Source organism: Corticium candelabrum, chromosome 2 (genome assembly GCF_963422355.1).
Source record: "Corticium candelabrum chromosome 2, ooCorCand1.1, whole genome shotgun sequence".
In the NCBI taxonomy this organism is placed as follows: Eukaryota; Metazoa; Porifera; class Homoscleromorpha; order Homosclerophorida; family Plakinidae; genus Corticium; species Corticium candelabrum.
In genome coordinates this window covers 209,362-232,500 of record NC_085086.1, presented here as the reverse complement: position 1 = coordinate 232,500, position 23,139 = coordinate 209,362, and the positions used below count along the sequence as shown (strand labels likewise).

At 34.5% G+C, this 23,139-nt stretch overlaps 2 protein-coding genes across 2 annotated transcripts in view; both read left to right on the top strand.

Moving 5' to 3' along the window:
* Window positions 1–4,631, top strand: part of LOC134198454 (uncharacterized) — a 26,712-nt gene extending 22,081 nt beyond the window's left edge. Inside the window, exons 6-9 of the mRNA XM_062667860.1 lie at window positions 2,157–2,236; window positions 2,385–2,544; window positions 3,276–3,544; window positions 4,206–4,631. Coding sequence (XP_062523844.1) covers window positions 2,157–2,236; window positions 2,385–2,544; window positions 3,276–3,544; window positions 4,206–4,436 — 740 coding nt within the window. The 3' untranslated portion in view covers window positions 4,437–4,631. The remainder of the gene's footprint in view (window positions 1–2,156; window positions 2,237–2,384; window positions 2,545–3,275; window positions 3,545–4,205) is intronic.
* Window positions 4,632–20,808: 16,177 nt separating this feature from the next.
* LOC134198358 (CARD- and ANK-domain containing inflammasome adapter protein-like) overlaps window positions 20,809–23,139 on the top strand; it is a 32,424-nt gene continuing 30,093 nt past the window's right edge. Inside the window, exons 1-3 of the mRNA XM_062667735.1 lie at window positions 20,809–20,866; window positions 21,144–21,288; window positions 21,360–21,455. Coding sequence (XP_062523719.1) covers window positions 21,169–21,288; window positions 21,360–21,455 — 216 coding nt within the window. The 5' untranslated portion in view covers window positions 20,809–20,866; window positions 21,144–21,168. The remainder of the gene's footprint in view (window positions 20,867–21,143; window positions 21,289–21,359; window positions 21,456–23,139) is intronic.

Here is a 23,139-nt window from a genome sequence, read left to right as displayed (position 1 = left end):
AGAAAGGCAATTATATGACAAAGAAGTTTTGGTGTCACACCAACCTAGTCGCTCCTTCATTTTATTATCAAGGCATACTAAATCGGTATTCACCTTTTCTGCAGATACTTAGTGTGCTGACAGAATAGTCTGCCAAAAGGCTCTTTGAAAGAAACCGTTTAGGATCTTTCCAGAAGGACTGGGATTTTCAAAGAAACAACAGTCACTGCTATTTGACAATGACAAGAAAGAAAAATTCATAAATCAGGATGTTTTGATTACCGTCTTGGGGACGATGTTTCTACCAATTCATGTCCTCATATTTGGTGCTTTGCTATACGCATTCTAGGTGAAAATTTGTATTTTACGGCAACTGGTGTCTCAGTAATCTGTCTCACCACTTCACACAAAACCTTGTGTACTGTCTATGACCCCATGAGTGTGAACTTTGAAAATCTGTAATATCTCCGCTGTTCTTTGGACCTTGGTGATGATCTCCAACGGTTAGAAACCACAAGGTCTGGCCTCTGTTTACTAAATTATTTAAGCCCTTTTTACAAATGAAACCAAAAGGTAACACTTTTTGCATATCAAGGACATATTAGCCAAGTAGAAATGGTTATTATCCGATTATCTAGTGAGATCAAGGGATCATCAACTGGAACCACTTAAGATAATTGGTGTAACATGCTCTAATAAGCACACCTGGTGTGACCTCTACCTCATTACTCACTTCCCAGTTCAGGCTTACCGGGACAGTAGATGTACCCCAAGAAAACATACTCTCTGATAGTGCACATAGTCTGACTTATGAGTGTCCGAATCATGCCACTGGGGTGTGACCGTTCCAGTAGCCAACGTCCGGACAACACAATATATGGCCGGACATGGACTTGTTTTAACCGGACAATGTCCGGTGTCCTGGCGTTATATTCCCCTCTGAATAAATCATTAAATTAGTAATAAGTCAATAAATTAGTAATAAATCAATAAATTAGTAATAATTCAATAAATTAGCAATAAATTAATAAATTAGTAATAAATTTATTAAATTAGTTATAAATCAATAAATTAGTAATAAATCAATAAATTAGTAATAAATCAATGAATTAGTAATAAATCAATGAATTAGTAATAAATTAATAAATTGCTAATAAATCAATAAATTAATAATAAATCAATAGATAAGTGATAAATCGATAAATTAGTAATAAGTCAATAAATTAGTAATAAATCAATAAATTAGTAATAAATCAATAAATTAGTAATAAATCAATAAATTAATAATAAATCAATAAATTAGTGATAAATCAATAAATTAGTGATCAATCAATAAATTAGTGATAAATTAATAAATTAGTGATCAATCAATAAATTAGTGATAAATTAATAAATTAGTAATAAATCAATAAATTAGTAATAAATCAATAAATTAGTGATGAATTATTAAATTAGTAATAAATCAATAATTTAATGATAAATCATTAAATTAGTAATAAGTCAATAAATTAGTAATAGATTAATAAATTGGTAATAAATCAATAAATTGGTAATAAATCAATAAATTGGTGATAAATTTGTAAATTAATAAATAGAAAGTTATGGCGAGCCATGACGTAATTGGCAGCAACTTACACACAATTGCTTTCTCGACTCAGGAATATAAATAAGTTGGTTGTCTTTGACTGGCGTGGACAAGACTGCTGTCTTGGCAGTAAAATCAGGCAGCTGCCGGGTACGTTGAGCCTTGGTGTCCATTGCCAGGGCTGCGCCATTGTCAGTGCCCCTGGTCAAGTTCCAGGTGGATTGTACCGCTGGCTCTTAAGCCTCCACGTAGCGCATGGAGGCCCTGTCTGTCTATATCTCCATAACTGACACTATTGCCGACTCGAACGGGGTGGAAGGCTTAACATCTGGCGATTCTGTGTGTGTGTGTGTGTGTGTGTGTGTGTGTGTGTGTGTGTGTGTGTGCGCGTGTGTGTGTGTGTTTGGGCGCGCGTGTGTGTGTGTGTGTGTGTCAATGTTTGTCAATGTCTACTCTGTGTAGTCTGGTAAAATGTTAATTATGTATTGATTACTATATTATTATCACGTTTGATAAGTCATAGTAATAAACAGAAATTAGATTAACAAAATATAATTTAATTAATTTACATCGCTACTTTTTGTGTTTGCAGGTCGTACAAGCTCAACAACAACAGCATCAAATGTTCCTCCATCTACACCAGAACAGAGAACAGAGACACAGAGAATGAGGGTCGGCTAATTACTTTTGTTTTGATGCTTGGTAGTTGATTTTAAGTATTGCGTGGCTGTTTCGATTTGTGAGGTTTCCTACAGCGTAACTGCCTAGAACATTGCTTGCTGTATACATCAATAGTAAGAATTTCTGTTGTTTTACACAGACCACTACACCTACACAACAACCTCCAAGACGAGTGGCTGGAAAAGGAGAGGAACAGTTACTAGAGCAAATAGAACAACTGAAAAATGAAAGTTCAGAAAAAGATAGAGAAATTGCTGAAATGAGAAAACAAAATGCAGACCTACAGACCGCATTGAGAGGTGAGAGACTGCAGAGAGAAAATTTAGTTACTTATACGTAATATTGATTTGGTTATGTCAATATGGATTCTTATTTGTCAAATAGCAAACAATTAAACAAAATATTCAGTGTCTTGTTTTCCACAGTCCAGACTTTGTCATTGCCATCAAATGGTGTGGCTGGACAAGACAGTGAAACCAGAATTTCACTTTCACTTTAGTTCATCAAGGCATGTCTGGCTGGAGTGGAGAATATTAACCAGTTAAACAGCAACTACAGAAAACTACCAGACAGTTTATACTGTTCTGTAAAGTTTGAGACCTTTTTCACTCATTTATATGAAACATTATCAAAGATTTCTTATGTGACTACAACAATGCTGACAACCTCAATTTAGAAGGTAGTGCAGAAGCAGCTTCCAGTTGAATAGAATACAGAAAGCAAAAAGACTATTTGAGATCCTTTTCTTGTTTGTATGATATCAAACAGGAAATCAGATCTGCAGAGTCTCTAAGGTGCATTGCTATACATCGAGGAGAGACTTCAGGATTTCTAAAGATGTTGTTTCATCAGTTCACGACATGACCAAATGAGATCTTATGTAACGTATTTAATTAAATAACTGAAAGTAATAATGGTTCGAGTGTGGGCATGAGTATTGATATAATTCTCCTGGGTAAGGAACTTGCAATACATTTCGTTTAGTTTTGATTATTGTATGCCGCAACCACTCATTTCAGTTTTGATCTAGTGGATGCCAAAGTGGAGGAAAAGGCAAATGACGACAACATTGCAAGTGACAAAAAAGACGATGTGCGACGACAGAGATTTGTGCTGTTAGTGGTTCTGCTCTGTGTTGGCACTGTTCTCCTTGCAGTAGTCCTACAACGAATTATATACACAACAGATTGCAGTATTGATACGTCACTTCGTGAACCTACTCGAATTCGTGAAAAAGCAGCAGTACCGTTAGCTACGGACTCAGACGATGACCAAGTTACATCTGTTGAACTTTTAAAGGTTAGTGCTTCAACACTCTAGTGTCTTTTGCATGCTTTTTCTAACACAAAGTACAAAAATTCGTATCCAACGTAGTCCCGTATGCATGCAAATACGTATGGTTTAGCTAGAGAAGACTCTACCCTTAATTTTTTAATTAATTGACTCACGTGTCCCATGCAATAATCCTCTTACTGCTTGCATGATATTGAGTTTAGACGCTGTTAGTCAAACATAGACGTTTGCCACCGTTCGTTATTTATGGTTGAGCAGCGCTGTCCAAAACGTCTTGAGTATGGCAAAGAGCAGTCAAACAACCCTAGACAGACTAACAAAATACTAGACAGAACAGTCCAACAGAGGAAGTTGATATAAAATTTAGAATTGTTTATAAATTATTTTATTATTAATAATAATAAGACTACAATAAACTATATAAATTTTATCAGAAAATTTTACACGTGACAGGAACACGCCCATTTTCCTATGGAAGGCATGCAACCACCTCACTGCCTAATGCCTATAGCTATGCCTTTGCAGATACCTTGTGCCAATTAAGTCGTAGAGGTGTAAGGAACAGGCCAATCAGTCCTCTAGATGTGGAATCAGAAATTAAGACTTTAGTTACGTTTTGGTATTAGTACTATTGATCAAATTCAATTTCGTGTTGTTTCCTTAACAGATTGCTGTCGAGGCAGGATCTCATTGGCATTCATTTGGCATTCATCTGGGCTTCAGTGGTGAAACGCTTAGACAATATGAGAAACAGTTCCACGAGGCATCTCGTCTTCTCTTTGAGATTCTTGACAATTGGCGGAAACAGAAAGGCAAACAAGCAACAAAGAATGCAGTTTTGGAAGCTTGCAGACAAGCTTGTGTTAGAGGGGCATGTGAAAGGGTTTTTATAAGATGAAATTCTGACATCTTTTTTTACAATTGTTGTAGCTCTGTTAAGTTATGGGAGCACAAAGAATTGGGCTGTGACACACATCACAATTCCTTGTCTCTTAGCTAACGTTGTTTTTAAATTATTTGTAAACGACTGTAAATCAATCATCAAGCTGTTGATAACGTGTACATAAAAACGAATAAATTTAGTACGTTTCTAACGTAAGCTACTGCTCAAGATTTTTTATCTGAATGTTACATGCGAAAAACTGCTGTAGACGAGATATATCATGCAGTTTGATTGTTTTTGCTCACGTTTCTATAAATTGAGTTAGTTAATTAAGTTAAGATTACCTCCAACGTTTCAACAGCAAAACTTCATTTCCGTCAGTTGATACCATGATGACTTAATTAATTAATTAGCGACCACAGTATACCGTAATATAAACATCAAAGAGTAGTCTCAGAGTTTCCAGAGAGTTTGTGAATTCAGCTCGCGCGCACAGAGACGGAGGCTCAAACAACTACGTAGAAATCAACCATGTCCAGAACTAGACGACTGCTTGCCCATTTTCTAATATTTTTAGAATTTTAATGGCCTATTGTATAAATTCTGTTATTGTACTGGAGAGCTGCATGCATTCTTCTTGTAAACGATCGTCTATCTATAGAGTCTATAAATACAAATAGATACAAAAAGGTATAACAACGTGGACATGATGAGTTAGTGTTAGTATAAATAAAGTAAACGGAGATGAGATGACCTCCAACTTGTCCGGGTTCTTTTCTAGCCTAGCCGCTCAACGTATTCATCTTGCCATTTGCATAGCTGTTCATAAGGTTTTCAGAAAATGTCTGCAGCTGATTCTAAATGGCAAGTCACATGTATCAACGCTACAGCGATCTCACGAGATGATTACGAGTGAGCGGCACTGTACTAGATCATCTCTACCAGTCAGGTCTCCTTGATTCTGAAAGACGTTCGACAGTGAATAAATAAAATGCCATCGAACACAGAAGAAGAGAAGGTTCGCTGCTTGCTGGAATTGCTAGAAAAGAAGCATCCTAGATCTTTTGAAAATGTGTAGTGTATTGAGGTTGGCTATAGGTACTTGGCTGTTATGCTACGGTCTGAAAGTAAGCATACGTATAAAAATAGAATAATTAGTGTGGAACCTACATTGTTGATATCAATCAGAGATGATGTCGTGATTTTGGAAGCTGGCAAGGTCACGATAAGCGCGTACGGGGCTCAAAATTATTTTTGTTGGATGGGCTTCTTGCACAAAGCATTGCGTGGGACGTCCAGAAGCAGCTCAGTAAGAGCTGAGCCGAGTCAGCATGCGCGCTCTCAGCGTAGCTTAAACCTCACGACGTTTTCATACGCGATTGCTTGACTGTCAAGAAGTTTTACTGTCACGAATTAGCACTAAAAGAGAAGCTAATTTTTGTGATTTTTGCTAACGTAACATAGAAAACACGAAACGTACCGTTAGTGTCTCTGTTCTCTAGTCGTTGCTTTACAGCTTTCACCATGAATTTACTGAACTGCATAGACATCTAGATCAGCTCGCGCGCACAACGTGCAGGGTACACGCGACGTTGTTTAGCTAAGGTGTTGAAAATCTGCTATCTAGGTCTTTACTTTGTTAGTGTTGGTGTTTGAGAAACTGAACCTTGCACTAGAGGCGTACACGAGCTAACAGCAGCACCCGACGGTATACACGCTCAGATGACGACGAACTTAATTACAACTGTCGAACTTTTCTAGTTTTGTTTTCATGTTGTCAGTTTCCTAGTTCATAAAACAAAAGCACGCGTCGTACATCTACATGTTCTGATTCCTTGTAAACACATGATATAGAGAAGACACTACAGTTGACTCATGAAATTGACCCAATTTTTTTATTTCCTATGGTATAACGTAAGGTCACTTGAAAAGAGATACCGTAGTTAAACTGGAATATGCAGCGTCTAATTACAGCCTGGAATTCGTGGCCTAGGATGGAAGGGGGAGGGACAGAGAGTGCAAGCTCACCGTGGCCTCTCCTGAGGTTTTGAGCATGAAAGTATTATCACATGTTCAAATGTTATGCACTCGGTTTACTAAAACTGTTATTTCTATCTTCGGGGCATACACACACACACACACACACACACACACACACACACACACACACACACACACACACACACACACACACACACACACACACACACACACACACACACACACACACACACACACACACGTGCACGCGTAATATACTTTTAACATAGCTGAAAATATATAAAGCAAGTCCAAAAACATTTTGAGAAAATAATGGGTACTAGTATACATGGCCCGTCCTTCGTACGGGCAAGATACTGTAGTGTAAAGATAGGTCTGTGGACACGTCACGTGCAATCTTTGTTGCGAGGTCCCGGATATGTTGAATAAATTCGAATCTTGCTCTTCGCGCTTGTTTCGATCGAAATCGACACACTCCCCGTGTAGCGCTTGCTGCAGAAAACCTGTATGTTGGATTCGGTGCAAATGCAATGAGAATTTGGAGAGAAACGCAAGCGATAGAAGAGTAAGTTTCGTCGGCAAGAGATGTTCAATTGCTCGAAGCTTTGCGAAGGGCGGCGATGCATAGAGTCTACACGGGACTGGTGCGGGCGTGTGTTCGAATAAACTACAATGTGTAGCGTTTGCGTCGACGAGAAATTTTACGCGTGGGTCGATCCCTCGAGAGGGGACCCAGTGCAGTATTTTTTTATGTTTTTGCGCAAACCTTTCTCTGTGCGTACCGAGTGTGCGTGCCGATTTCGGTTGCGAACGGACAAAAGACGTGGCCACCAAACGCGAACATACATACACACACACACACACACACACACACACACACACACACACACACACACACACACACACACACACACACACACACACACACACACACACACAGACAATTTGAGCTTTATATATTAGATTTGAGCTTTATATATTAGATATAGGGATGGGTATCTACCTATGTCATTTATGACCATCTCCTACATCACAATCTTTTTACCTATATCGCTTGCAGCAGTTGTGAATGTGATGTAGGAGATGGGCATATATGACATAAGTACATACCCATCCCTACATACCCATCATTTTCTCAAAATGGTTTTGGACTTGTCTAGTAAGTATCTAAGGTGAATATCCTGTTTATTGCAATAAAAGAACGAAGAAGACATTTTTACACATTATTCATGATTACAGTTTCCTTTTATATTTACTGAATATGTTAGTAATATTTTCTTGAACTCCTGAGGTTGTATCTTTTTGGAAATGCAAATAAAAATAATTTCAGATATCAACACAGTTTTATATAGATGATATAGTTTCATTAATCAGAAATTTGTTTAATAATTGCCCTTTGTTTCCTTATAGTTTCATGTGTCATTAAAGCTTTTTAAAGAGTAATATTAGTAAGTCTGTTTTTATATTTTGCAACTGGAGCAATGTGCACTTTGTTTAATTTGATGATTTTGATTCAAAGTTTATTTAATCTTACACTGAACCTGTGAGGCCGCTGTCTAGTAAAACCTACTAGAAATAGTTTTAGACATCAGTGGAAGTTTACACACACCACAAAGTTCAATTGGTTAGATAGTCTTACACGATTTGTGTTGTATGACATTGATGTATTTCTTTGCAGGTGATGCAGCAACTGCAGCATGTCAGCTGAAGCCTGATTTTGTGGGAATGAACTTGGAACAGGTAGCTGAATGCAAACTGAGTAGTAATCTCCTCGTCACTATTGCTCGGGAGGTTGCTAGTTACTGCACGGAATTTGCTGCTCATCTTGATCCAGACAAGTTCACTTTACCCAACATCATTATTATACAACAGGAACACCAGAGACTGTTTGACCAGGCTCGTAAAATGCTGGAAGATTGGATCAGTTTTCTGGACCAACAAGCTAGATGTCGTTTAATTGTGAAAACATTTCTGGTCATGGACAAGAGAACTGAAGCAAATTCTGTATTCGGTGCAGAGCTGGTAGAGTACGTTGAAGAACACACTGAATGAAGTGCTAGTTTGCAGACATTAGTTAGATTGGACTTTTGATTTGTAGCTTGTAACCACAGAAACCAAGTTATCTACATGTATGGTTTGATGGTAATAGTCAGTATAGAGATATCCAACGTATTCTAAACAGATATGAAAACACATCAGGTATTGAGAATGTGTTCTGATTGTTTATAATGTGTTCTATGATTGTTTACTGCACTTATAAGATGTACATTGCATTTTAGTAAAGAGACGTACAATCACTGAAATTACTGTACACAAGTAACTTTATCATATCCATTATAACATACATTCATGTTGCACTCACAATAGATTTCTACTGTATTACAGACATGCATTTTTCTACCCATTATCTACCTGAAACCAAATGTTAAAAGTCACTCTTCACTCGACCAGAGTAGAATGTAGAATTAATTAACAAACTGATATGATCAAGTCAAACTCTTTGTTAAGTGTAGCAACCTGATGTTAATGAAGTCATGACAACAGTGCTGTTTAATTGTTGTAGGATTCATTGATCATTTAGTAAATGTACGTATATAGTATTTTGTTGTCACAAATCTTGTGACAACAGGTAGGGACCAATAAACTAAAACGACCTCAATTGACTAGCTAGCAAACAGATAGACTGTCATATTACTGTTGACAGCTAATTGGATATCTAATTACAGCAACGTATCTTTCCAAATAGAAAACTCATTAATTACAGAGTATGTAGAATTTATTCTCAATCTACTTGTATGACACGCTAGAGATTGTTTAAGCTTTCCAATTCACCATTTGATCAAACTAACTGAAATTTTTAAATTTCAGTAACACCAATTCACATCTACTACCATTATATAGCAATTCCAACAATTAATATTCAATCATTTGTTGATATCCCGCGTAAAGCAATATTCAGTTAAGACTGGATGAAATATATGGTATGGATATAGAATAGCATAATTATTGAGGCATGCACGGACTCAGGTCGTGTCGACAGCAACGATCGAGGGCCAGATGGTCAAAACGTGGCCTAAACGTCATCGATAAAATGGTCCAATCAGAGACCTTCCGTTGCTATGATACGTAGATTATCTCAGCGTCGCCATCTAGGTTGCAGTATGTGACAATGAGTTGACTTTTCCGGAAGGTCTTGTCGTGACGGAATGGACGCAACGCGTAAACTCCTGCAACTAACTTTTTCAGTGCAGGAGAGCTTTGATGCTGCATGGCCATTTGTTATCTTTTTCGTCCGTGGAGGAACGTTCTCGCTAGTGAACGTGGGAGCCAGGTTCTTAAAGACTTCAGCCCGTCGTCGTACATGTACACTGGCACGGACAAGCACACGTACAAACACATGCACACGCACACACAAACGCACACACAAATTCGAACGCACGCACGCACATTCACTCGGACACGCACACGCACACGCACACACACACACACACACACACACACACACACACACTCGCGCACACTAATGTGTCGTAGACATGGTTGTGGGTCAGCATATCCACTAAACCGTCAGTAGCAACAAGATTAGTGATCGATCAAACAGAATGTTGTCTAGTGCATGCGCGTTAAAAACCACCTAAACTCTTTGCTACAATTTTAATTCCCAACTTTTTAAATTTATATTTTGTAATAAATTAATATTTATTTTTTAATTTGTTAGTCTTTATTCTGAATCTAAAAACTGAAACGACAATTCATTTTTAATTCTAAGCCAAGTTACAAATCTATAGAGAAGAATGGCCAGAAAGTGCACACACTAGATGATTGATTGCAATGAAGATGCCTGTTAAACTCATGTCTGGACATCGAGGCAATAATGTCAATTTCTGCTGTTTTCATATGTTGCTCTTTGGCAACGTCCTACGCTCTTTTAACAACAAGCGATCTGCTCACAATCGAAGATCCTACGTTATTTGAGAGCGAGACTCATTCGTATATTCAACTCGAACATGTTGGTCACGCCCACGCACTGCACACACAGGCAGTGAGAAGTTGCACTCAGAAGGTTGCTGGGTCGAGAGCACTCAGTACAGAGTCAGAGACAAATGGCATCTTAAACTGCAACCGTTCGGTGTCTTCTGCTGCATCAACTAGCTGCACTTGCAACGAGGTCAACCCTACACATCCGGATCTTCAAAATATTTTATTCAATAATTAGTTATAATTATATTTGTATTTTTGTTTTAAAATTTTTTTATTAAGTAATTATTTATATATGTCTATATTTTAAAAAATATTTGTTTAATTAACAATTAATTGTTTATATTTTCAATTCAAATATTTTATTTAATAATTAATTATTTATATTTTTTATATATTATATTAAATAATTAATTTTTTTCATTTAAAAATATGTATTTAATAATTAATTTTGTTTTATTTAATAACTAATTACTTACATATTTATATTATTTAATAATTACAGTATTTCTATTTTTAATTAGATTATTTTTTATTAAATTATTAAATTGTATTTTTATTTACAATTTTTTTTAATAATTAAGTATTTATACTTTTGTTTTATTTAATAATTAATTATTTATATCTTTTTAAAAAATATTAATTATTTATATTTTATTTTTATTAAAATGTGTTAATAAATAATTAATTATTTATATTTATAATGTAAATATTTATTTACTAATTAATTATTTATATTTATATTTTTAAATATTTATTTTCTAATTAATTATTTCTATTTATATTTTAATTAAAATATTTTATTATATAATTAATTATTTTTATTTTTATTTTAAATATTTATTTACTAATTACTTATTTTCATTTTTTGTGCAGTGTGGTTTCAGTTGTATTCATTTCTGTAGGCACCTCATAATGCCAGTGCTGTGTTTTCATGTGAAAATGTGGAGGATCATTGCCCCAACTCGACTGTCGCTATCAGTACAAACCGAAACAACAATGCTGTCAACAATTTTAGACTGTACATCCATTGTCATAACAATTAATCAAATTTAGTAATTAATTATGAAAGACAGACAGACACACAGACAGACAGACAGAATCACAGACAGACAGACAGACAGACAGACAGACAGACAGACAGACAGACATACATTAGGTATAGATAGCAGTATAGTTGTAGTGGCCGCATAGAGCCTGCTTAAACTCACCTTCTCTTCATTAGCCTGTAGTAGTGTTCATGTTTGAAATATATGAGGACAGACAGACAGACAGACAGACAGACAGACAGACAGACAGACAGACAGACAGACGGACGGACAGACGGACAGACACACACACACGCGCGCGCGCGCGCGCACGCACACACACACACACACTGACAGACAGACAGACATACACGCAGATAGACAAAGAGACAGACAGGCAGACACGTAGAGAGACACACATACAGACACCCAGAAAAACACACAGAGAGACAGACAGACAGCTGCAAAGACAGACAGACACACAGACGCACATACAGACAGACAGGCAGACAGACAGACGGACAGACAGACAGACAGACACACTGACACACTGAAAAACAGACACACAGAAAGACAGACAGACAGTCAGACAAACAGACTGAGAGACAGACACACTGACAGACACACACACAGAGACAGAAAGACTCACAGAAAGACAGACAGACACACGCACAGACAGACACACGGACAGACACACAGAAAGACAGAGAGACAGACTGACAAAATGCCAGCGTGATTACGCGAAAACTGACTAGACTTTGCGAGAAAGTAGATAGAGATAGCTACATAAACTCTTGCCAATTTCTTCTTCGGTAGATATTTGATAGCATGCGACCCAGTATGGGTCGCTGGACTGTTTGTTTTAGCTTGTAATAGTGCAAATCTATGAGAATATATGTTTTGACAGACAGACAGACTGACTGACAGACAGACAGACAAACACACAGACAGACAGACAGATACAAATATATTTTTCATATTTGAATTAGGATACAATAGCAAATGGCTGACTACGTTTGTCCTATGACAGTAAATAAAAGCAACAGGAAACAACTAACAACTAAATGCAATATATATTTAAACTGGAATTTTAAAACCTTTTTCTGAAAAAATAGATGTAGGGAGTGTATAAGAAGTAACAGAAACAATATCTATAGATAATATGAACCAAAGCCAGACATCACTAGTGAATCCTTCCAATTCCCAAAATGTATAATGTAGGGAATATGGGGTTGGAAGGATAAACTAGTGATGTCTGGCTTTCGTTCATATTATCTATAGATCTTGTTTCTGTTACTTTTTATACAATCCCTACATTTATTTATTTTTTTAGAGAAAAAGTTTTTAAAAATTCTAGTTTAAATATATAGGTTTTTAGGAGCGCAAAGCGCGCAACATATACCTAGGGTGTACACGTCTTCACTAGGGCCTGTACGTCTTTTCTATACATGTCTAAGATTTATCGCGTTTTTATTAGCGTTAATTAAACTGATTATACATGTATGTAACAGCTTTCGTTAGACATGATGCAGAGGTAGTTTGCTCAAGCTTAAGCTCAAGCTAAGTCGATGGGGTAGATACGGAACCATGGTGTCCTAGCGCACGTTGCACGAATATAGATCCTAATTTTTAGTGTCTTTGCATTGCTCTTTCCTCTGTGCGTGTATAACTAAATATGCAACGGCAGTTGGAATAGAACTTGGCCTAGTAGTCAAAGCCAAAGACTATCACATACGGGATATGCGTTGCAGGTAATGGGTTCCCGTATAAATTGCTCTGTGTACTAATTATTTGTCAATTTTGCTCCTGTGTACAACGCAGATCGCAAACAATTTCAGACTAAACCGGACAATGGCAAACATGATCGAATTACACAGTTCTGGTGGTAGACTCTTTCATAAACTCTTTAGGTATAGTTGATTGGCGCTTCGTCCATTGTCTCTGGTTGCCATGGACAAGCATCGTAAATACTGCTCTGTGATTGGCCCGAACTGTGCAACAGCGTTGATGGCGGTCAAAAGATCAAATCTGCTTGAAAGAAACACAAATTTTTTAACATTCCTTTCGGTTTCTTTAATCAACAAAAGGATAGAGTTCGGGTAATTCTAAAGCGCTTTCTAAAGTTTCGCTGCCGCACATAACGTACAAAAAGAGATATCCGTGGAGAAGAAGAAAAAGAAAAAAGTCAAAACAAAATTGGAGCATGGGCCTCCGAGACTAGCAACTGTTTTCTAGGTTGTTAGATGATTAATATTATTGACCAAAAAATAGGATATAGTACACAACCTCAAACATTTCATTTCGTTATTTCTGAGAAACTTTAGTCTACATTTACTATGTTTTCTAAGCGTGCAAAAAGACGACCACGCCCCTACAACGCTCTAAAACCTGGGCAATCCCTACATACAGGGTACTACCGTACCCTGTGATAAATTGTACGGCAAGTATAATGATTTATGTTGCTTTTTTAACTAAACAAATTTTAATATTTCAGAATTTTTGTGTGCATGTGCTATGCACACTAGTAATTGGATTGAACTAGTGGTCAATATATTTCCACTGTTGCATGCACTGCATACAAAATATTATGTACTATTTATGGCGAAGTTATTTTCTGTGTGCAATTAAATAATATGCAAGTAAACCAATGCTAGATAGATTACCTCAATATAATAACTGTGTGACAACCAGCAGAATTATGAATATGTTGTTGTCATTAGCATCAGCCATCACATTCTATGTATTAGTAATTGTTATGTGGTTTACATTAAATGATTACGTGTACGTGTCTATAGCAACTAGATAATGCTTAATAAAACTTGTATACACACACAAATCACATGCTGTCACTTTAATTGTATATAGTGTGATATGCTAATAAATATTTTGTTGTAGTATTTGTGAAATAGAATTCAATTACATGAGGACATTGCACTCTCCTAATTGTATTATAAATCAATTTAAATTAAATCATGTTAATTAATTTAAGTTAAGCTAACGAATCTTAGTTAATGAGGTTGATGGTATCAGCCAATGTGTTGTTGACACTTAGAGGTGTATACATTGGATGGGCTTTTTGCCAAATGGTACTTATGTTTCACTATGGCATTGGTTGTTATGTGGTTGGTGATATGAATGACGGTCATATAATTAAATACTGTGTGTGTGTGTGTGTGTGTGTGTGTGTGTGTGTGTGTGTGTATGTGTGTGTGTCAAAATAGAAACAATATAACACTTAAGTAATATATAAACGATAAACGACACACACACACACACACACACACACACACACACACACACACACACACACACACACACCACACACACACACACACACACACACACACACACACACACACACACACACACACAGACACACAGACACACAGACACACAGACACACAGACACACACACACACACACACACACACACACACACACACACACACACACACACACACACACACACACACACAAACACACACATACACACACATACACACACACACACACAACACACACACACACACACACACACACACACACACACACACACACACACACACACACACACACACACACACACACATACACACGCGCGCGCACGCACACACACACACACTCACACAGTAACACGCAAGCACGTATGAACGCACTCGCACACACAAACACATAAACAAACAAACTTCGCGAAATTATCTTGGTTTTCTGCTACTTGCTCTTTCTCCTCAGTCCAATCTACTTCGTCGTTTCGATGGCCGCATACTGAAAGACCCTGCGCTTCCCACATAACATAACAACATTTAGCAATGCCTCTATGATCTTCTTATTTTCTTCAATTCTTTGAGAGATTCAGAGTTCTACTTAGTGTTTATTTATTGTCTCCGCAGGATGGTGAAATCAAAGGACAAGCTCACTCATTTGAGTCGTTGATGTTATTTGATAGTCAAGCAGGGAATGATCTTTCAATTTATGAGCTAGAGGCTTTAATAACTCAAGATGTAAACGGTTTGCTTAGAAATTGGCATAGAGCTTGCCAACTAATCGTTCTAGGGGCAAACAATCACAAGCTCAGCAAAATTAATGCTCCATCTAAATGCGTGCTGTAGTGCAAACATGGATATTGCTTCAACCACGCAGGCTGGAAATGCAATTTGTCCTTGATCCATGCTTCAACGTTTGGGGATAGTATGATGGATGCAGATTAGGCTCTTTGGTTAAGATTTTATGCTGACTTCTCTGGTGCTGGTGAGGTTATGCAAAGTCAACGTTACATTCCAAAAGTTTGCCAATGTACCCTTCATCGATAGTCCTATCAAGATTGACACAGACGTCTGCAACACTATTAGTTGGAGAGTCTATAATAATAGAATTAATAATACAGTTGAATATAAAACAGAAATATTAGTATCTTTAAATATACCAATGAGTTTTACTGTATAGTTCACACTTTGCAAGTACATTGATATGCCTCGGAATACGAATACTTCGCTCGCGTCTACCTTATACAGTGTACGTACTACGGATTGTTACTGGGGGTTATGCAGATCATGTGGTTGGGTGTTTGACTAGCGTAAGGTCCGCCAACTCGAGATAGACAGAAGCCCTTGCTTCGTACCAATGCCCTCTTGCGCGCCCAGAAAACCCACGAAGGGTCAGCTGAGTTTCGTGACACATTTCCAGTAAATGATTTTGCAAGATCACTCCAAAATAAACGTAACGTATGTTGCTAACGCCAGCCGCCTACCCCACTCTGAGCGGTCTACTGTACAGGTATACAGCTGCATGTCCCTTCGGGTTCTCGTTACGATCGACGTACACATTCATGCAGACATATGAGTCTAAACAGGCGAGCGTATAATCCAGTCTACCTGTCTTGCAAACAAATCACCAAGTTCACTGTCGAGAAATTGATTGCCTGTTACGTCGCTGGAAGACCTACAAATGTTACCGCTCTTTCTACTCTTTCCGAAGAAAGCTTCTATGGAAACAGTTTGTTTCGATCCTTTCCCGCAGTCCTGACAAAAAAATAAACAGACAAATAAACAAACAAACAAACAAAAAATAATCAAAAAACAAAATAACAAATAAATAAATAAACAAATGAAGAAACAAGCAAACAAGCAAAAAAACAAGCAAAATGAAAGACACACAAATAAGCAAAAAACTAACAGACAAATACAAATACGGACTAAGACATAAACAAGCAAACAAACAAACAAGCAAACAAACGAGCAGGCAAACTGACCAACAAACCAACAAAAAAAACAAAAAAAAAAACAGACAAATAGACACACAAATATACATGCAAACAAAAATATAGAGACAAATAAGTAAGCAAACAAGCCAATAAGAAAACAAACAAACAAAGGAACAGTTGAACGAAGAATATACTTGGAAAAATAGAAACAAACTAACAAGGACACAAAAAACAAATAGACAAACAAACAAAGAAAGAAATACAAACACAACAAACAAACATTCAAAGAAACTGACCGAAAATAAATGAACAAACAAAAAGTAACAAGAAACTAACAAACTAAATTCCAACCAACCAACAAGAGAGGCAAACGAACAAACTAACAAGCTAACAAACTAACAAACAAGCCATAAAAACTGACAAACAGACAAACAGACAAACAGACAAGCAAACAACAGACAGACAGACAGACAGACAAACAAACAAACAACAGACATACAAAGAAACACAGAAACAAAGAAACGATCAAACTACAATTTAACAAAATACTTAAACACAAACATTAATGAAATTAACAAAGAAACAAACAAACGAAGAGACAAGAAAAAAATAACTAAACTAACAAACAAACAGACAATCAAAAACCAACAAGCAAGCAAGCAAATACCAAAAGAAGCGAACAAAGAAAAAATAAATGAAGAAAATACCAACAAAGAAACAAACAAACAGGCAAATAGACAAACCCACACACATACAAACAAAGAAGCAAAGGAAAAAAATAAACGAACAAAAAAATAAAATGGACAAACAAACACAAAACGAAAAAAATAAACAAATAAATAAACTAACAAACAAGCAAACAAATAAACAATGAAACAAACAAAAAATACAGACAGACAAAAAGACAAACAAATAAATAGAAAGACAGACAAACAAACACACTGTAGAACAAACAAAACAAACAAAATATAACAGAAAACCAGCAAAACCGGCAAACAATCAAAGCAACAAACAAAGAGCAGACAAACCGAAAAAGAAACAAAAATTAATATATTAATGATAGATGAAGAAATTTGTGATAAATTAAATATAAATCAATAAATATGTAATTAATTTATAAGTTAGAAATTTAATAAATAAATAGCAACTATGAAAATTAATAATAAATCAATCAATTATTAATAAATTAATATATTAATATCAAAATAGTATAAATAATAAATTAATAGCAAATCAATAAAATTAATAATATATTAATAAATTAATAATAAATAAATAAATTAATAATAAATTTATAACTCAATAATATAGCAATAAATAAACAAAAAGAATAAATTCTTAATATATCGAGAAATTATTCCAAACATTAATATATTAATAATATATCAAAAATTAATAGCAAATCTCTAAATTAATAGTAAATAGTATATTAATAATCAAACAATAAATTAATAGTATATTAATAAATTAATAATAAATAATAAATGAATTATATATAAATATAATAATACATTAATAAATTAATTAGTAAATTAGTAAATTAATAATAAATCAATAAATTAATAATAAATGGATAATAATATATATTAATTTAATAGTAAATCAACAAATTAATAATAAATTAGTAAATTTTTAATAAATCAATATATTTACAAGAATTAATGAATTAATTATAAATCAATAAATTATTAATAAATAATAATTTAATAATAAATCAGAAAATTAAATAGTAAATCAATAAATCAATAGTAACTCAATAAATAAATAATAAACTAATTATATGTATTCACCGACGTGGTTTTATTATTACAAATTAATATATTTGTAATAAATCAATAAATTAAAATAAAAAATAAATTAATAATAAATATTATATTATAATAAATAAATAGATAAATACAAATTAATAAAATTAAAATAATTAATAAATTAATAATAAATTAATTAATTAATAAATTAATATTAAATCAGAATTAGTAGTAAATTAATAAATTAACAATCAATTAATAAATTAAAGATAAGTCAATAAATTAATAATAAATTCCAAAATTAATAATAAATTATAAAGTAATTATAAATCAATACATTAGTAATAAGTATATATATGAATAATATTTTAATATTTAAATAATAAATCAGTAAATTAATAAAAAATGAGTAAATAAATATGAATTAGTAAATTAATAATTAATCGTTAATTAATATTAAATCCATAACTAAATAATAAATAATAAATATATTATAAATCAATAAATTAGTAATATATAAATAATTTAAATATACCAATAAGTTTATAATAAATCAATAAATTAATTATAAATTTATAAATTAATTAAATATTAAAAAATTTGTAATAATTAATTAATTAATACTAAATTAATTAATTAATAATAAATTAATATATTTGTAATACATCAAGCCGGTTGGAACAAAGAGATAGTGAATATGTTGTGAAACGATGAGCAAGAGTCCGTAATAATACGGATGTGAGTTGATTATATAATTATATAATTATATAATTAGAAATTGACTATAGTAATCACAATGATTCTCAAGATTTGATGCAGTCATTTCTCCAATCTCAGTAACACTTGCACTACAAGAATCATTACTTTCAAACTGATACAATATGGCATGATACATACAGTTACGATCCACAAAGACATCATTAACTAACAAGTGAACAAACAAACAATTAAACAGACAAACAATTAACCCGGCCAACAAACAAACGAACAAACTAACAGACAAACAAACAAAGAAATAAACAAACAAAGTAACAAGCAAACTATCTACCAAAGTCTCAAACAAACGACCAAACAAAAAACATACAAATACAAACCAAAAACAAACAAACAACCAAACAAGCAAGTAACCAACAAACAAATAAACAAACAAACACAGGGACAATCAAAAAGACAAATAAACAAACATATAACACACAAACAAATAACATGGTAAAATCAGACAAACAAACGAATATACAAAGAAGCAGACAAACAATCAATCGATCAAACAAACAAACAAATATATAAACAAAAAGAGACAGACAAACAAACAAATATACAAACAAACAAACCACAAACGAGCAATAAAACAAAAATATATGAAAACAATTGGACAAAGAAACGTAAGGAAAATACAAAGAAACAAACAAACAAACAAAAAACAAATAGACAAGCAAACCAACCAACAAACAAATAAACAAACAAAAAGGCGAACAATCAAACAGAAAAAAAGAAATATAAAAAGCAAACAAATGAAATGAAAAAACCCAACAAACAAACAAATAAACAAACATACAAATAAACAAAGAAACAGACTAACAATTGATCAAACAAACAAACATATAAACAAAAAGAGATAAACAAACAAACAAATAAACAACAAACAAGCCACAAACGAGCAATAAAACATGCAAATTAAAAACAATTAGACAAAGAAAAATAGAAAAATACAAAAAAACAAGCAAACAAACAAACAAACAAACAAGTAATGATACAAAAACACAAATTAACTAAACACAAAAAAGAGAAGAACAAACAAATGAACAAACAAAAAATAAGATAAACAAATACAAAATATAACACAACAAAAAAACATACAAACAAACTGAGAGATAAACAAACGAACAAACTAAAAGCGACAAAAAAAACATAAACAGACAAACAGACTGACAGACAAACAAACTGACAAATTAACAACCAACCAACCAACCAAGCAAACAAACAAGCAAAACCACTAAACAAACATACAGATAGACAAACTAACAAACAAACGAAGAAAGAAACAAAGAAACAAAAAATATACACGCAACCAAACCAACAAACAAAGTAACAGCCAAAAAGACAAACCGACAAACAAATCAATATTAATAGTAGTTATATTAAGAAAATAGCAATAAATTAGTGATAAATTAAAACATTTATTACTTATTTAGAAATTAACAATTAATCAATAAATTAGTAATAAATCAATACATTAATTATAAATTAATAAATAAGTAATAAATTAATAAAATAATATATTTTAAATATTGCGTTGAACACAGTAGCGCAATAACTATTGAAACAGAAAAAACCTTAAACAATAGAATGACACATTAATAACAACGATACAATCACTTGTTGGACCTTCTTATCCGGGATAATAGTGTGAGGCATGCGCAAAAAGTAGATTTGGTGACGTCATTCGTTTGTGGAAATTCCTTATCACACTCTCGCTGAGCCTTTTTTGCAGTAAGTAGATCCTTTTTGTAGCAATACTTTGCCTATTTGTGGCTGCATGAGAGAATGTGAGAATGATGCGTATTTTAGTGATGTCGCTAGAGAACTAGAACGTAACTTGTAGATAAGTGGACTGTTGTACGACGTCGCTGCTTTTTGGGAAATGCTGCGAGTGCTAGTGATGAGAGAAAGAAAGATGACGTCATAGTGTTGGATGTTTTCTCACTTTTTCTTTCGTTTGCGAGTTGATTTGAGTGTTGGGATGTTAGAGTTTGTTTGTTTCCTATAGTTAAAAGTGTTTTTGGAGATTGGAAATGTCTGCACGTAAAGAAATCGACAAACAACTTTATGATGCTGTGGAGAGAAATGAGGTGGAGACAGTCACTCATTTGATTAAAAGAGGAGCAGACGTTAATACACGTTGTGGGAGATTGGTATGTGTTGTGTGTTCTAATGTGTGTATTGGATGATGAAATGAACTTCACGTCATTTGATCTCAAAATAGAATTGGACTGTTCTGATGAAAGCTTGTTATAATGGTAACAAGGAAATGGTGGAGCTGCTATTAAGAAGTGGATCAGACGTGAACAAGACTGCGAAAGTGAGTTGATTGATTGTGTGAGTGAAGAAAGTGTTATGTTTGTTGTTGTATCCCGTATGATAAGATATCAACTAGATCAACGTTTTTATTTCTAACAAAGAGATGAAACTTCTTTTTGGTGTGAGTTGTGTTGATGGTCAGTCAAGAATCGTTTGTTCTCTATATACCAATCTGTTTGTATTTGTTGTTTTATTGTGTGTTGTAACTTTTCAATAAATATTAGGTGGAGATTTAATGTGATGTATGAGATGTTATGTACTAATAATAAATGTATTAATATTGAATATTATTATAATTTTATTTCATTAATAGAAAGTGGAGAAATACAAACAATTTATAGAAATTTGTTTTCTATTTATTGGTTGGTTTTAAATAAATTATTATTTATATGTATGTATGTATGTATGTTTGTTTGTCCTTTTGTTTGTCTGTAGTTTTTCTGTCTCTCGGTGTGTTTGTGTTTTTGTCTGTTTGTTGAAGATCGTTTATTGTAAACATCAAAGCTAATAGAGTAAACGTTCTATCACTATAACAAATTAGTAACTAAAAGTTCAAGATAAATAAATGTACGATTTATGTCTGTCTGTTTGTCTGTCTGTTTGTCTGTTTGCCTGAATGTTTGTCTTCTGTCTTTTGGTGGGTGTGTATGTAGGTCAGTGTCTGTCCGTCTGTCTGTTAGTGTGTCTGTCCAGCTGTCTGTCAGTGTGTGTGTGTGTGTCCGTCTGTCTGTCACGGTGTCTGCCTGTTTGTCTGTCTGTCCGTCTGTCTGTCAGTGTTTTTGTGTGTTATTGTGTCTGTACAGCTGTCTGTGAGTGTTTCTGTTCGTCTGTCTATCAGTACGTATTTCCGTCTGTCTGTGTATCAGTGTGTCTGTTCGTCTGTCTATCAGTGTGTCTGTCTGTCTTTGTATCAATGTGTCTGTTAGTCTGTGCATTAGGATGCCTGCCTGTTTGTCTGTCTGTCAGTGGTTTTGTCCCTTGGTGTGTCTTTCCATTGTCTGTCAGTTTGTCTGTCCATATGTCTGTCAGTATGTCTGTCTGTCTGTCTGTTAGTCAGTGTGTCTGTCTTTCTTTCAATGTGTCTGTCTGTCTGTTAGTGTTTCTGTCTGTTTATCAGTGTGTGTGTGTGTGTGTGTGTGTGTGTGTGTGTGTGTGTGTGTGTGCGTGTGTGCGTGTTTGTCTGTCTGTCGGTGTGTCTGTCTATCTGTCGTAGTGTGTCGTTTTGTCTATCAGTGTGTCTGTCCATTTGTCTGTCAGTGATTTTTCTCTCAGTGTGTCTGTCTGTCTGTCTATCAGTGTGCCTGTCAGTCTGTCAATGTGTCTTCCTGTCTGTCTGTCAGTGTGTCTGCCTGTCTGTCTGTCTGTCAGCGTGTCTGTCTGTCCGCCAGCGTTTCTGTCTGTCTGTCTGTCTGTGTGGCTTTCTGTCTGTCTATCAGTGTGCCTGTCTGTCAGTCAGTGTGTCTGTCTTTCTCTCAGTGTGTCTGTCTGTTTGATAGTGTGTCTGTCTGTTTATCAGTGTGTGTGTGTGTGTGTGTGTGTGTGTGTGTGTGTGTGTGTGTGTGTGTGTGTGTGTGTGTATGTATGTATGTGTGTCTTTCTGTCTGTCTGTATTTCAGTGTGTTGGTTCGTCTGTCTATCTGCGTGTCTGTCTGTCTGTGTATCAGTGTGTCAGCCTGTTTGTCTGT